Source organism: Ipomoea nil, unplaced genomic scaffold, assembly GCF_001879475.1.
Source record: "Ipomoea nil cultivar Tokyo-kokei standard unplaced genomic scaffold, Asagao_1.1 scaffold1971, whole genome shotgun sequence".
Lineage (NCBI taxonomy): Eukaryota > Viridiplantae > Streptophyta > Magnoliopsida > Solanales > Convolvulaceae > Ipomoea > Ipomoea nil.
Genome location: NW_017618399.1, coordinates 16912 through 29824, shown reverse-complemented (window position 1 = coordinate 29824; position 12913 = coordinate 16912). Strand labels below are relative to the sequence as shown.

The 12913-nt window shown below is 33.6% G+C and overlaps 1 protein-coding gene and 1 pseudogene across 1 annotated transcript; one reads left to right on the top strand and one right to left on the bottom strand.

The window, feature by feature from the left end:
• Nucleotides 1-1335: 1335 nt before the first annotated feature.
• On the bottom strand, nt 1336-4359 carry LOC109147065. Its single transcript, XM_019294700.1, has 2 exons — nt 4225-4359; nt 1336-1850 (listed from the first exon to the last, which is right to left on the bottom strand). Exons 1-2 carry the CDS (start codon nt 4335-4337, stop codon nt 1421-1423), a joined length of 543 nt encoding a protein of 180 aa, XP_019150245.1. The 5' UTR covers nt 4338-4359; the 3' UTR covers nt 1336-1420.
• Nucleotides 4360-5562: 1203 nt separating this feature from the next.
• Nucleotides 5563-7342, top strand: LOC109147015 (annotated as a pseudogene).
• The last annotated feature ends 5571 nt before the right edge of the window (nt 7343-12913 follow it).

Here is a 12913-nt window from a genome sequence, read left to right as displayed (position 1 = left end):
TTTCAAGGCTTCAATAGAGAAGTTTTCTTATTCATCTCTTCTCTTTACTTTTCATCTATGCTTTCAATTTCTCTTCTAATATTGTGTATCTATTGTTATATTATGAGTAGCCAAGTGTTTTGGGACTAGGATTTGGTTTGATTTCTTGCTATTGATGCCTATTTGAGTTGTATTGCATAAAGGGGATTATTTGGGTGATCTAGGGTTGTTGTGTAAAATGGGTTTGTTGAGAAATTTGTGTATGATTGTTGGATCCCAATTATATGCTTGATTTGGAGTGTGTTTGTTGCTACGAGAGTAGAGCTTGTACACTAGCCACACATTCACACACTTAATGCCCAATACGAGAGTATTTCGGGTATTAAGGAGAATTTATGCCTTGTGTTCTTGCTTGGGCAACTTTGGGTTGAATTGCCACGAGAGTGGAGTTTAAGGTTAGGTTGCAAGTCCAAATAGCTACGTGAGTGATATTTGGACACTTTTGTGCATCTCACTTACCCTATGCCTTGTTTAATTCCCTAATCTTTAGTACAATATTTGGCATCTAAGCTTGAATCAACCAAGTCCCGGTCCTTTGTTTTACTTGTCTTATTTGTTATTAGCTTAATCATATCAAACCAACTCCTTATCGATAGGTCTAGCTTCTAAAAGGGTAGTTTTAGCTTGTGCTTAACTCCACTTTACATCAATTCCTAACATTACAAGAGCCATCTCCAGTGGAACGATATCTAAACTCTATATTGTGATTTGATACTTGATGGATGTGTGAAAAATGTCATCATCAGCAAGGCTGGTTTTAATTAATTGGGTTGGAGGAATGAAAAGCAAAAAAAAAAAAAAAAAAGTGAAACACCCTTAGATCCAATGATAAGATGAAGATCTAGAGTGCAAGGCATACAACAATTTCATAGAGGGAAAGCAACAAGATATTCCATGTTACACATACAATATCATGATCAAACTTAGTTAAATCTGGAAAGATCAAAACTTAGAGTTTTGGTAGCATAAGATCATCCGGGAAAGCAGTAATCCCCCATGGATAAACGATGTAAAGTGTTTCCAAGGTAGGATGCCTCTTGAGCCAAGCTGGCCAATTCTGATAATCTGGATAACATTTTAGCTCAAGTTTCCTTAGCTGTGGGGGAAGTTCAAAACCATATCTATCTACTACATCATCACATTCTAGTGAACCTTAGTAAATTGCAAACATCATTAAAATTGAAGTTAACAATTATATATATGGTCAACTTCACTAAGGTGTGAGGAGTTATTTGGGAGTTGAGGGAGTTCAAATCTGCATCTTGCATGTGTAAGAGCAACACCCTTTAACTTTCGGAGAAACTTAAGTTTCGCAACTACCACCCATACATTCTCTTCAATGCACATATCACTACATGCACTCGTGTTCAATAGCCTTTTCTCAATCTAGAAGCCACTCGTGCTGGGGGCTGAATTGGGAAACTAACATTCTGATTTTCTCCATCCTCTTAGCAATGGCGGACAACCATTTTGAAACTTCGATTTCATCCTTTTGCACTAAACCAAGCTTGGAATAAGAAGAAGAAGAAGATTCATGCCGTTGAATCCACTCGTGGGGATCAATAATATCCTCTCCAACCTCCTCCCCACTATCTTTTAACTTGAAAGAAATCACATCGTCAAGTTCTTCTATTATGCATTTGAGCTTGCCCTCAACATGATCCTTCAAGTATTCAGGGTTTGGATAGGCTTCCAGCTGCAGCACTCCATTCATTATAGTTATCTCGCTTTTAATGTGTTCACATTTGAATTTAACCAAACACTTTTCAATCTTCTCGGTTTTGTATTCATACTCCACTTTTCTTATCCTCCTGAAACTCAATTTTTTTATGAATTAAATTCTCTCAAAACTCAACTCACTTCAATTTAATTATTAATTAATGTGTAAATTCATAATTAATTAACTCATGCATGCTCGTCTTCAAGTGCTTTATAATTTGATAGCATTAAAATTATCTTTTAAAATTGACAAAGTTGTTGTACATATATATATATTAGTGATAGATTAGAGTGTACTCAAAACCAACTCATGTTTATGTTGATCTAAAGTTATTTTAGAGTAGATGAAAAAGATAAATGGGAAATTAAACAACTTTATTTTGATTCATGGTTTAATCCTGCGAAAAATTAAAGCATAGATATAGAGTGCTTTTAATTTGTACTTTATCTAAATTTGAAACATAGATAGATCAGAATACTAATAAATACAAATCTAGCTATATAATATGGTAATAAATTTTTTTAATCAGATTGTATTAAATTAGATTTTATTTTAAAACCAAAAAGCAACTAGATAACTGGTCTAATAATCATTGATTATGCACCAATTAAAAAATGTGAATGAATTTTAATTTGTTCCTCAATTGCAAACAGTTGACAAATGAGGTATATATATATATATATATATATATATATATATATATATATATATATAGAAAAACGCTCATATGTGGTCATGTCATTAGGTGTGGTCGTGTGGTTGTATCTGTGTCGTTGAATCAGTTTAATCTAAAGGCAGTGGTAATTTTGAGAATTTTTGCGCGTTTTAGTAAGTGGGGGTGTTATGGTAATTACAGTGACCATTTATAGCGGGCGGGTTCCAGAATACACCAATAGTGTTGACAACATACACCAATAGTGCAATAAAACACACCACAGTGAAACACACCAATGGTGTATTCCCGTGTTATGCTAATTACAGTGGCCATTTATAGCGATCGGGTTCCAGAATACACCAACAGTGTTGACAACATGCACCAATAGTGTAATAAAACACACAACAATGTGATTTTCCCTATTCCGGTGTTTTATGACAAGTTTACCCTTACAGTTCGCTGGGTAGTAGAATGTGCGCGAAAATACTGGAAAAAATCTTGATTAATATGATTCATTAGATCTATCTAATCTAATGGTCTATAATTGACCATATGACCACACCTAACAACATGGCCACATGTGATCACTCCTCTATATATATATATATATATATAAATGAAAATACATTTTCTGATAAATAGAGTAAAAGACATTTTTAGTCCTAAATTTATAGTGGCTTGGACAATTTTAGTCCTTTATAAAAAAATTTGTCATTTTATGGACAGAGTTATTGTGGCGAGGACATTTTTGGTCCTCCGTCTATATTTCTGTTAGATAACTGTCTGAGAGAGGTGTAATTACGTCAATTTAGGCTATCTCCTTCTATCTATATATCTATGTGTGTTTTGTTTTCTTCTCGGTCATAATTCGAGGGAGTCGGAGAGTCCAAGTTGCAGTTGTACGAAGAAATTGCCGGAGAATCGAAGCCGCCAAACAGGTTACTAATCAAATACAAACACACATTGATATAATAGATAGAAGGAGATAGCCTAAATTGACGTAATTGTCCCTCTCTCATACGGTTATCTAACAGAAATATAGACGGAGGACCAAAAATGTCCTCGCCACAATAACTCTGTCCATAAAATGGCAAATTTTTTTATAAAGGACTAAAATTGTCAAAGCCACTATAAGTCTAGGACCAAAAATGTCTTTTACTCTGATAAATATAATCAATCATCACCTTGGGAAAACTCTTTTTTTTTTTTTTTTTAAACTTTTAAAGGAGAATGCAGCAAAACTTGCAAATTAAATGCAAAACGTATCTGAAAAATAATATTTAAATATATATAATGGAAATGCATGTAATAATGGCATAAAGCATCTTAAAATAAATATTACAAAAAAAACTATATTAACAGTATATTATACAAATATATTTCAAAATATATACATGTAACGAAATAAATAAAATGTGAGGACATAAATCAACAAAATAAGTCCGGTGTGATAAATCCAATCAGGCTTCATTAATAATTAAAACATTTTACAATGTCAAAAAGATACTATATGCATATTTCTATAAATATAAATGAGCATTGAAATTTATATATATATATATATATATATATATATATATATATATATATATATCATTATGTAGTAAAATTGTAATCTTTTTTATTTTTTTTTTAGATCAATCAATTCATGGCACATCTTTACGGAGTAAAAAAAAAAATCAAGTAAAAAGTGAGATCACAGATAATATTACTCCTTTTATTCACAGTAATAAGTAGGATGACTTCTCTTCATTGTAAAATTTACCATAATCAGAAATTGAAATAGATAGTTGGAAAGGGAAGGAAATACCATTCAATATCATATAGTTGCTTCATGATTCTCACGGGACATTCATCTAGATTTTCAGTTACTCTATCTCCTTCTCTGTTTTCGCTCGCTTCTTGCATACAACTATTTGCCATGTTGTCACCTTCAATTCGTCTCTATTATGATAGCTCAAGTATTTGAGAGTTTAAGTAGATGTTTTTTTTTTTTTTTTTTTTTTTTTTTTGGTGCAAAGTGTCAGCGGATGTTTTGAAATAAGTGTAGTGTATATATATATATATATATATATATATATATATATATATATATATATATATATATATATATATAAAATAAAGTAATGTAATTCTTTTTTTTTTTTAAAATTAATTTGTTGCTCAATATATAAGTAAACTAAATTCTTATTCTTTACTTGCCATGTTTCCATGGGACTATTTACTATTAACACTACTTAATCAAATTATATTATATCAAGTAGTAAAGACTTTGCGACAACATAAGTTTACATGAAACATCAAGGATTTTTTAAAAAGTAAATACTATAAATGTATACCAATAATGATAAATATTTGATTGAATATGTAACCAGAAATTGACTACCTATCCACCATAACAAGTCATGTTAAGTCAATTTTTTATGGAAGTCAAGACTCGAGAATTAATTTACCATTTGTCCTTTGGAAAATTCAATACCATATGACCCTAGCTATTGAAACAATAGTGAGAAGCAAAAATTAAAGATCCAGGTTATGAGTCAGTTTGGATGTTGATTTGCAGCATTTCGATCACCTGTATCCCATGTAAAATTGCTAGATCCTTGTCTTTGTTAAGTTTTGGTTTAACTTGAAATTTCGTTTGAGGAGACATTTCGTTTTCACACTCTGATGAAGTTTAAATTGAAATTTCAAGAATAGGTTTCAGATGAATGAGGTGTGAAAAATAAAAATAGGAACAACTATCATATCTAGTCATTTATATATTTTAAAAATTTTCTTCCAATAGACATCTGCAACTGTGAATCTTCAGCAGTGAGGTACGTAACTCTTACGGCAGGCAGCGTAATGCATTAATGCGCATGGTTTAAAGTCTTCATCACGTTAAGTATAAATTGAATTTATATATATATATATATATATATATATATATATATATATATATATATATATTAATATATTGTAATTACTTAATTGCTGCAAGCTCCTTTTTAGAATTAGAAGGGAAAATAAATGCGCGCTACTGCTGCTCTTGCAAATATATATTTGTAGTAAAGGCAAGGCTGGTATTAATTAATTGGGTACAATGTATAACGAACATTATATTATTTGATGTTAACTAGAAATAAGTGTAAACTAGGTTTTGACGATGCAATGTGAAAGAAAATTTAGAATTAAAAGCCCCTAAAGATTCTTTTGTAAAAAGTTGTTAGACTATACAGCGTAAGTCTACACAGTACAACATAAAAACAAATATATAGCACCAAATTGAAGTAGAGAAGGATAATCAATGCAATAAGAATTTGAGGATGAAGTATCGTTTCTTATCGTCCTAATTCCTTCGCTCGCAATTGATTTCATTTTTAATTTTGTTTTTGTGCATTTGATCAGTTGAGCTGAAGAAGCAGATCTCTTGCACGATTCAATTGTCGAATAAAACTGAAAATCATGTCACTTTCAAGGTGAAGTATATACATATGATTTTCATGTTGATGTGTTCGTCGATGAATGTGGAATGTATGCATTCTGTATGATGGTTTAGATTGATGTTTACACATCACAGCGATTTTATTTATTTTTTTAAAATTTCGATTTGATTGAGTTTTTCTTTCTGTAAATGTATAGGTTAAGACGACTAATTCAAAAAAGTACTGTGTTCGCCCTAATATGGGGGTTGTTTTTCCTCGATCCACTTGTGATATCATAGGTATTTTCTTAAGTTTTTTCGTGTACATTGAAATTTTGATGAATGACGACTATTTATTACTGTTCTTTGTTGTTAAATTGCAAGTGTATTAGTGAAGATTTTCCTTTTTCCCTTTAAAAAAATTTGTAGTGTTAAGACTGTTAGTATTGAAAAGGAGTTTTGGGTAATTATTGATTTTCAAGTTTCCATCTTGTGTAGTAACAACGCAGGCACAAAAGGAGATGCCTGCTGACATGCAATGTAGGGACAAGTTTTTACTTTCAGAGTGTAGTTGCAGGTTCTGGTACAACTATAAAAAACATTACTTCAGAAATGGTAATCAGGCAAATAATTTAAATTCTTTACATGATTTATCACAATCACCGTCGCCAGTTGCAGAAGGTTCGGATGAAGGTTTATCACAAAGTCCAACCTTGTTAGAGAATGGCAATCCAAATAATGGTTTTGAGGCTGTTACTCCTGAAATCCAATCCTTCTTATTATTTATCCTTTTCCTCTTACATGCATGACTTGTGTTCAGTTCTTGCTCTAATTTTAGCAGTATATTGTGTTTGATAGCATGCTTTTTTGTTGCTTTCAGGCTACAAGATCATTTAGTGATTCCCATGACAAATCTTCAGAGGTGAATTGAAGTTGCTACTAAGCTCTATCCTCTGAGTAGTTTAATGTAGCTACTGCAAATAGGCTAAGCATGTGGTTGAGTGTATATGGATGTGTATTTTGACAACTCTTTACTGGCCAAATGGTTTAGTTGAACTTTTCATAAATTTAAATTTTCAGACAAAATTACGTGATTCAAAATTGACTGAGGAAAAATTTGCTGCAGTTCAACGAAACAACAGACTTCGCCAAGAACTGGTTAGGCATTTATGTTCTGTATTATCTTGTTGTTTCAAATATTTGTTAATTTGCTTCACTCTTAGGCAGTTTTAACATTTAACAATAAGTAAAGGACAGAAACACTGAAGTGATTCTACTCTCAACTATTTGGTGTAGTTTTTGCTTGCAATGGGTTTAACTATGTGTACATGCAGGAACTGTTGAAGCGCGACATTCACAAAAGTCGCAGTGGTGGCGTTTCATTCATGTTTGTCATCATTGTCAGCAAGGTTGGTGTAATTTTGGGTTACATTGTGAAGAAATGAGTACTTAATAATGCAGGTTTGGCACATCTTTCACTCCCTCAATGTGTTGATCCTACATTGTTGCTTGCCCCTTACATAAATTTGGGGTACGTGGAATGAAAAAGAATTATATTCTTGAAACTGTTAGCTCAAACTGCACTGGGTTGAGTTAGAGAAATTTACTTTAGCTAGGGTTCATAATTCTTGTCAGTTAACTGTGTTTTTATGAAATTCTTTTAATCATACATTATTTTGTAAAATTGCCAAAATTTTCATTCCAACTGTATGTTTTGATGAGGGATTGCAGCACACGTGACAACGAAGGTGAAACACATCATAAACAACACTTTACCAGTTGAGGGAAATAACACAAAGGGCATTAGAGTAATCTCCCAATAAGTGTTTGTTATAATCGTCCCTGTCTTTACCTTCTGTATATAAGCCAATGTGTAAAGCTATGGACTATCATCTTGAATAATATCTTCAGTCTGTTTTTATCTCTCACCATTCATGTAACCGCTCTGCGTCATGGTATTAGAGCTACGCTCTTACGCCGTGTTAGTTCCGGTAGTGACTACAGAGAGTCTAGGGGGGGGGGGGGGGGGGGGGAGGGGGGGGAGAATAGACTCTTCTCAAATTTTCAAGCCCAACACGAAACGATAATGCACAGCGGAAAATGTATGTATTCTTCTTAATGTTTCTTTGCACACTATCGTTATAAAAGATTAGGGTTTGATGATCGTGGATGATATGCAAGCAGATAAATGAGTGAAAATAATAAGGGAGAGATAGAGAGATTTTTATAGTGGTTCGGCTGTTAACAAAGCATACTCCACTCTTCTTTCACAACTCGTGAAAGGGTTTGCACTATCACTCCTAGTATAAACTAGCCAAGCTTGCTTCCTTGATCACTATGCCGGACAGCAACTTGTTTAGGTTTTTCAACTCCTTCGAGTTTACTCCGCCTCTATCAACTTCTTCTTCAGAGTTGAGGGTTGGAAAAAGATTATGGATTTCTAACTTGAAATCTTGGCTTGATGTAGCTTGATCTTCGAATAAAAGCTGCAAGATTTCCTTATAAGTGTTATGAAGACTTAGATCGCTAGATGAACTTCTTAGAAAAAGTCTTCACAACTACTTGCTGGTTAGCAAAGCTTGTATGATGAACAGTTTGAAAGCTTTTTAGATAGCAAAGAGTGATAAAAATCAGCACCTTCTTCAAGTGATGAAGAAGGTTATTTATAGGTGGGGAAAATCCATCCGTTGGAGGGAGATGGAAATTCAAACCTATCAACAAGAGGGTAATGACCTCTTCTTGGTAAGGAGTCTAAAATGCGGCTGTACTGTATAGCCGTTAAAAAAGTAACCAACCATTTTGTCATTTTGTGCAGACAAAAGGTACCAATCATTAAATACTCCTTGATATTTGAAATTTCATTCCTAGGACACTATTTGTCTAGGATGATTTACCCAGTACTGAGACTTAGACAAATATACTTCTGATAGCATGTGAATCTTGTCTAATCAAGTCAAGCTTTGACTTGTAGGCTCGGGTCATAACGGAAGATTGTCCTTATCTTTCGTTGAGTTTTTCATACACGAGAGACAGACCCTTCCATGATTTTGGTCTTAGTTGATCTCTCGGTTTTCTCCTGGTCTTTTCCTGATCTTCTCTTGTCCCTAACAAGTCCTAATTGACTAAGATCTGCTCTGATTCGTGTAAGTATCTTGCTAAGCACAAATCATACAAAGAGCAGTAGCAACTTTCGTTTAGCACGAAAGATGCAAGATAACGAGAGTAAAAAGAGGGGTCTACTTTCCTAGTGAGTTTGGTATCATCAAAATCTTTTTTTGAAGGTAGTATCAGGTATCATCAAAATCTAAGTACACTTGTCCCTAACAATTTCCTCATTTTTGGTGATGCCAAATCTTGTACTGTCGCTATAAGGCTAAAATTATCCATAAAAGGATTTTCTTTACAAAACAGCCATATAGTTGAGTTTACAGAAGAGTTCGAAGTAAACAAGATAACAGAAACTCAACACAACCTTCAGAGAGATAGATTTCATTCATGTTTAATTCATTACAAAAGAATTGGGACAACTAGCTATTACATGTTTATCAATTTCTCGTTAGTCCACCGCTAGCAAGAAGCTCAAACTATGGAACGTTGAGCATCTCCATGCAGATAGCGCTTGAGGTGAAGAATAAATGGGGTCTCATCGACGGTAGCATCACGCCGCCGAGCAGAGACCAGCCTCAGTATGTTGCTTGGAGGCGTTGCAATTTGTTGATATGTTCGTGGTTGTTCCAGTCTGTTCAACCTTCCATAGCACAAAGCGTCATGCACTTAGATAAGGCGAAAGACATATGGAGGGATATGAGAAGGAGGTTTGCGCCACGTGATGCTCAACGGATCTCTATGCTACAGAATGAGATCTACGGCCTGTGACAAGGAACGATGACTGTGAACGACTACTACACTAAAAGCCGGACGATGTGGGAGGAAATGAACACATTGAGACCAATTCCTCACTGCAAATGCGATCCAAGGTGCAAATGCGATCTCATTGATCGAATTTGATCAGAACGCGACACTAACCAGGTGATCAGGTTTTTACAAGGACTTAATGACGATTATAATGGTTTGAAGTTCAACGTGCTTGTATTAGATCCATTGCCTGGAGTTTATAGAGTTTTTGTTATGGCTGAGAAGTTGGAAACACAAATCACTATGAATAATCTGAATCTATGCAACATAGATGTTAGCCATATATGCTAATGCTGTTGGGAATGCATATATGAACCCTTACAATGGTAAACGAAGTGGTAGTGTGAAGCCAAAGTGCACATTCTTTGGAATGACAGGGCACACATTCTAGTGTTGTACATTATACCTCATAATGCGAAGTTCCTTAGCTGTTACTTCAGTCAGATTGTAGCTGCAGCCAGTAACCCCAAGCATGTTCTTTTCGTATCTACACTCAAAAGAAGTCGGTTAATTAAGTTGCACCTCAAACATTAAATTAAAAGTCGTGTTAATTATTATACCTCAAATGAAAAGCAATATACAGATCATTGTTGTCCCTTAGTCTATTAACTAGTTTTTTTCCAAGCTTCTCAATCTCATGTGTGTACCGAAAAGCCTCAAAAATATACCTTCCAAAACCAAAATAAAAACCAATGCCAATGTCAATAAATGGGTTCAAAAACCACAAAAGCGGTAACATACTTATTTCACAGCCGTCGGGAAAAAAAAGATTCATTGTTTTTTTAAAAAAAAAAATTGTAGAAGAAATCAACATAATCTGGAAATGCGTAAAAAAAAATTGAATTTTTCTGCCGAAAAAGTGACGAAAATAGCAAGTTAAATGGAAAATAACATGTTAGCATTTTGTTTTTAGTTTATTTTTTCATGTAAGTAAATTAGATGGGTTACTTGTTAGAAACTTGCTAAAAATGCTAGATGAAAAATAATTAAGAGTATAATGGTCTAGATGGACCATATTTTAATTCATGGTGCTAGATGAACAATCAATGTTAATACATGGGTCTATTTGACCCTTATGTTAAAAATTGCATCTACTTTCCCCATGTATGGGGTTCTATTTATACATGTTTTGGGCTAGAGCCCTACAAGGAATAGAAGTCCTAGTCTGCCTGATATTGGGAGTTATTGTTACATTTGAAATAATAAACTCTAATCTTACTACATTAGGAATAATGAGTATAATCCTAATTATTACATTATGAATAATAAGCACAATCCTATTGAACTCCTAAATTGCTCGGTAGCGATATCCTTCTTGAATTTTTTGATCCAGTTACTTTCTTGGGCCAATTCATGTGGCCCAGACCCTTTTAGTTCAATATTTATGCTGTGGAACCGTGTTCACCATGCGCATGGTGAACACCAATCCTTATTGTGTTAACCATATTTTGTATACTGTAAAATAATGTACATTCAGTATAAAAATAATGTATATTCAGTACAAAAATAATCTACATTGTATTCAGGGGATGTACATTATTTTTGTACTGAGTGTACATTATATTGTATAATGTACATTCAGTATAAAAATAATGTACATTTAGTATTTTAAAAATGTACTTTTTGTTATGGTCCACATAACACTGTGTGGACCATGGTCCACAGAATAATTTGCCAGTGAGCACGGATAGATCCATAATTTCAAAGCTATAGATTCATAATTTCTATACTGTAGATTCATAACATCTATACTGTAGATTCATAATTTCTATACCGTACTGTAGATTCGTAATTTCTATACTGTAGATTCATAATTTCTACAACATAGAAATTATGGATCTACAGCATAGAAATTATGGATGTACCCATGTGTTCACCATACGCATGGTGAACACGTTTCCACAGCATAATTTGCGCTTTTAGTTGACAAATTATATTGTGGAACCGTGTCCACCTTGCAATAAGGTGGATACGGTTTCAAAACTGTTCATAATTATGAATATATAGTTCAAAAATTATGAACATATAGTTCTATGATTATGAACATAGAGTTGTGAACATAATTATGAACATATGGTTCTGTAATTATGAATATAGATATTCAATAATTGTGAATATGATGTTTAAAAATTATGAATATATAGCTTTATAATTATGAACATATAGTTCAGTAATTATGAACATAGAATTCTGTATTGTGAATATAGAGTTCAATAATTATGAATATAAAGTTCAAAAATTATGAATATATAGCTTTATAATTATGAACATATAGTTCAGTAATTATAAAATAGAATCGTGTCCACCTTGCAAGGTGGACACAGTTCCACAGCATAACGATTGCGTTTAGTTGACTAGTTCGTTCGGTTAGCCCAATATACCTATCCATCACTAATTAACATACTCGTACAATTATATACTTCATACATGATTGTACAAAATATCATTAAAAATCATTATCAATAATGCTCGATACAATTATGAGTGATATATATAATAATATTGAGTACAATTGACACTGATGCTGGCATTATAATGTGCTCCATAATTTGGGCCCCGACCTAATATTTATGGCTCCGTGCCTATTGGCCGTAGTGTAGATTCATCCTCTCCTCTATTTATTTACATATAAGGACATCTACAACCCTTCTCCTCTATCAGTCTTTATATCATGGACCGCGGTGCACGTAAAAAACGGCGTCGTTTCTTTAAGTAAAGAAACGGCGCGCCGTTAAATGTAACGTCGTGTGTATTTTTTGTGTATTAATTATCAATTGAAACTACAGTGTATCTAAATTGACACTGTCTTGTTAGCAATATTATTATTCATATTATTATTTGTGTTACACCTTTGACTAGTCATCGTATTAGGTTAGTTATTTATGACTTTCCTGATAGATAGGATTAGTTTACGCTATTGTATTTAGTCTATAGTTTGTAATCTCTATTCTATTTGAATTGAAACAGTGATCGTTTATCTCATCTGGTATCAGACTGTCCAGGTCATTTCTCTCTCCTCTCTCCCTTCACCGATCGTTTTCGATCATCACCTCCTCTCCCGGCCGGCCACCATGTCAACCAACTCGTCTGAACGGACTGTGACCGCCGGCGATGCGACCGCCGGCGATGCAACCTCCCCAACCCCCACCCCGAATGCCCTCTCAAGCGCTCACCACTT

What these genes read in the sequence shown, in the direction of transcription:
- LOC109147065 (XM_019294700.1), bottom strand. Translation starts at nt 4,337, where the DNA reads ATGGCAAATAGTTGTATGCAAGAAGCGAGCGAAAACAGAGAAGGAGAT. An exon ending in CAACTATATGATATTGAATG is followed by an intron (nt 1,851 to 4,224) that starts GTATTTCCTTCC and finishes ATTGAGTTTCAG; the next exon opens with GAGGATAAGAAAAGTGGAGT.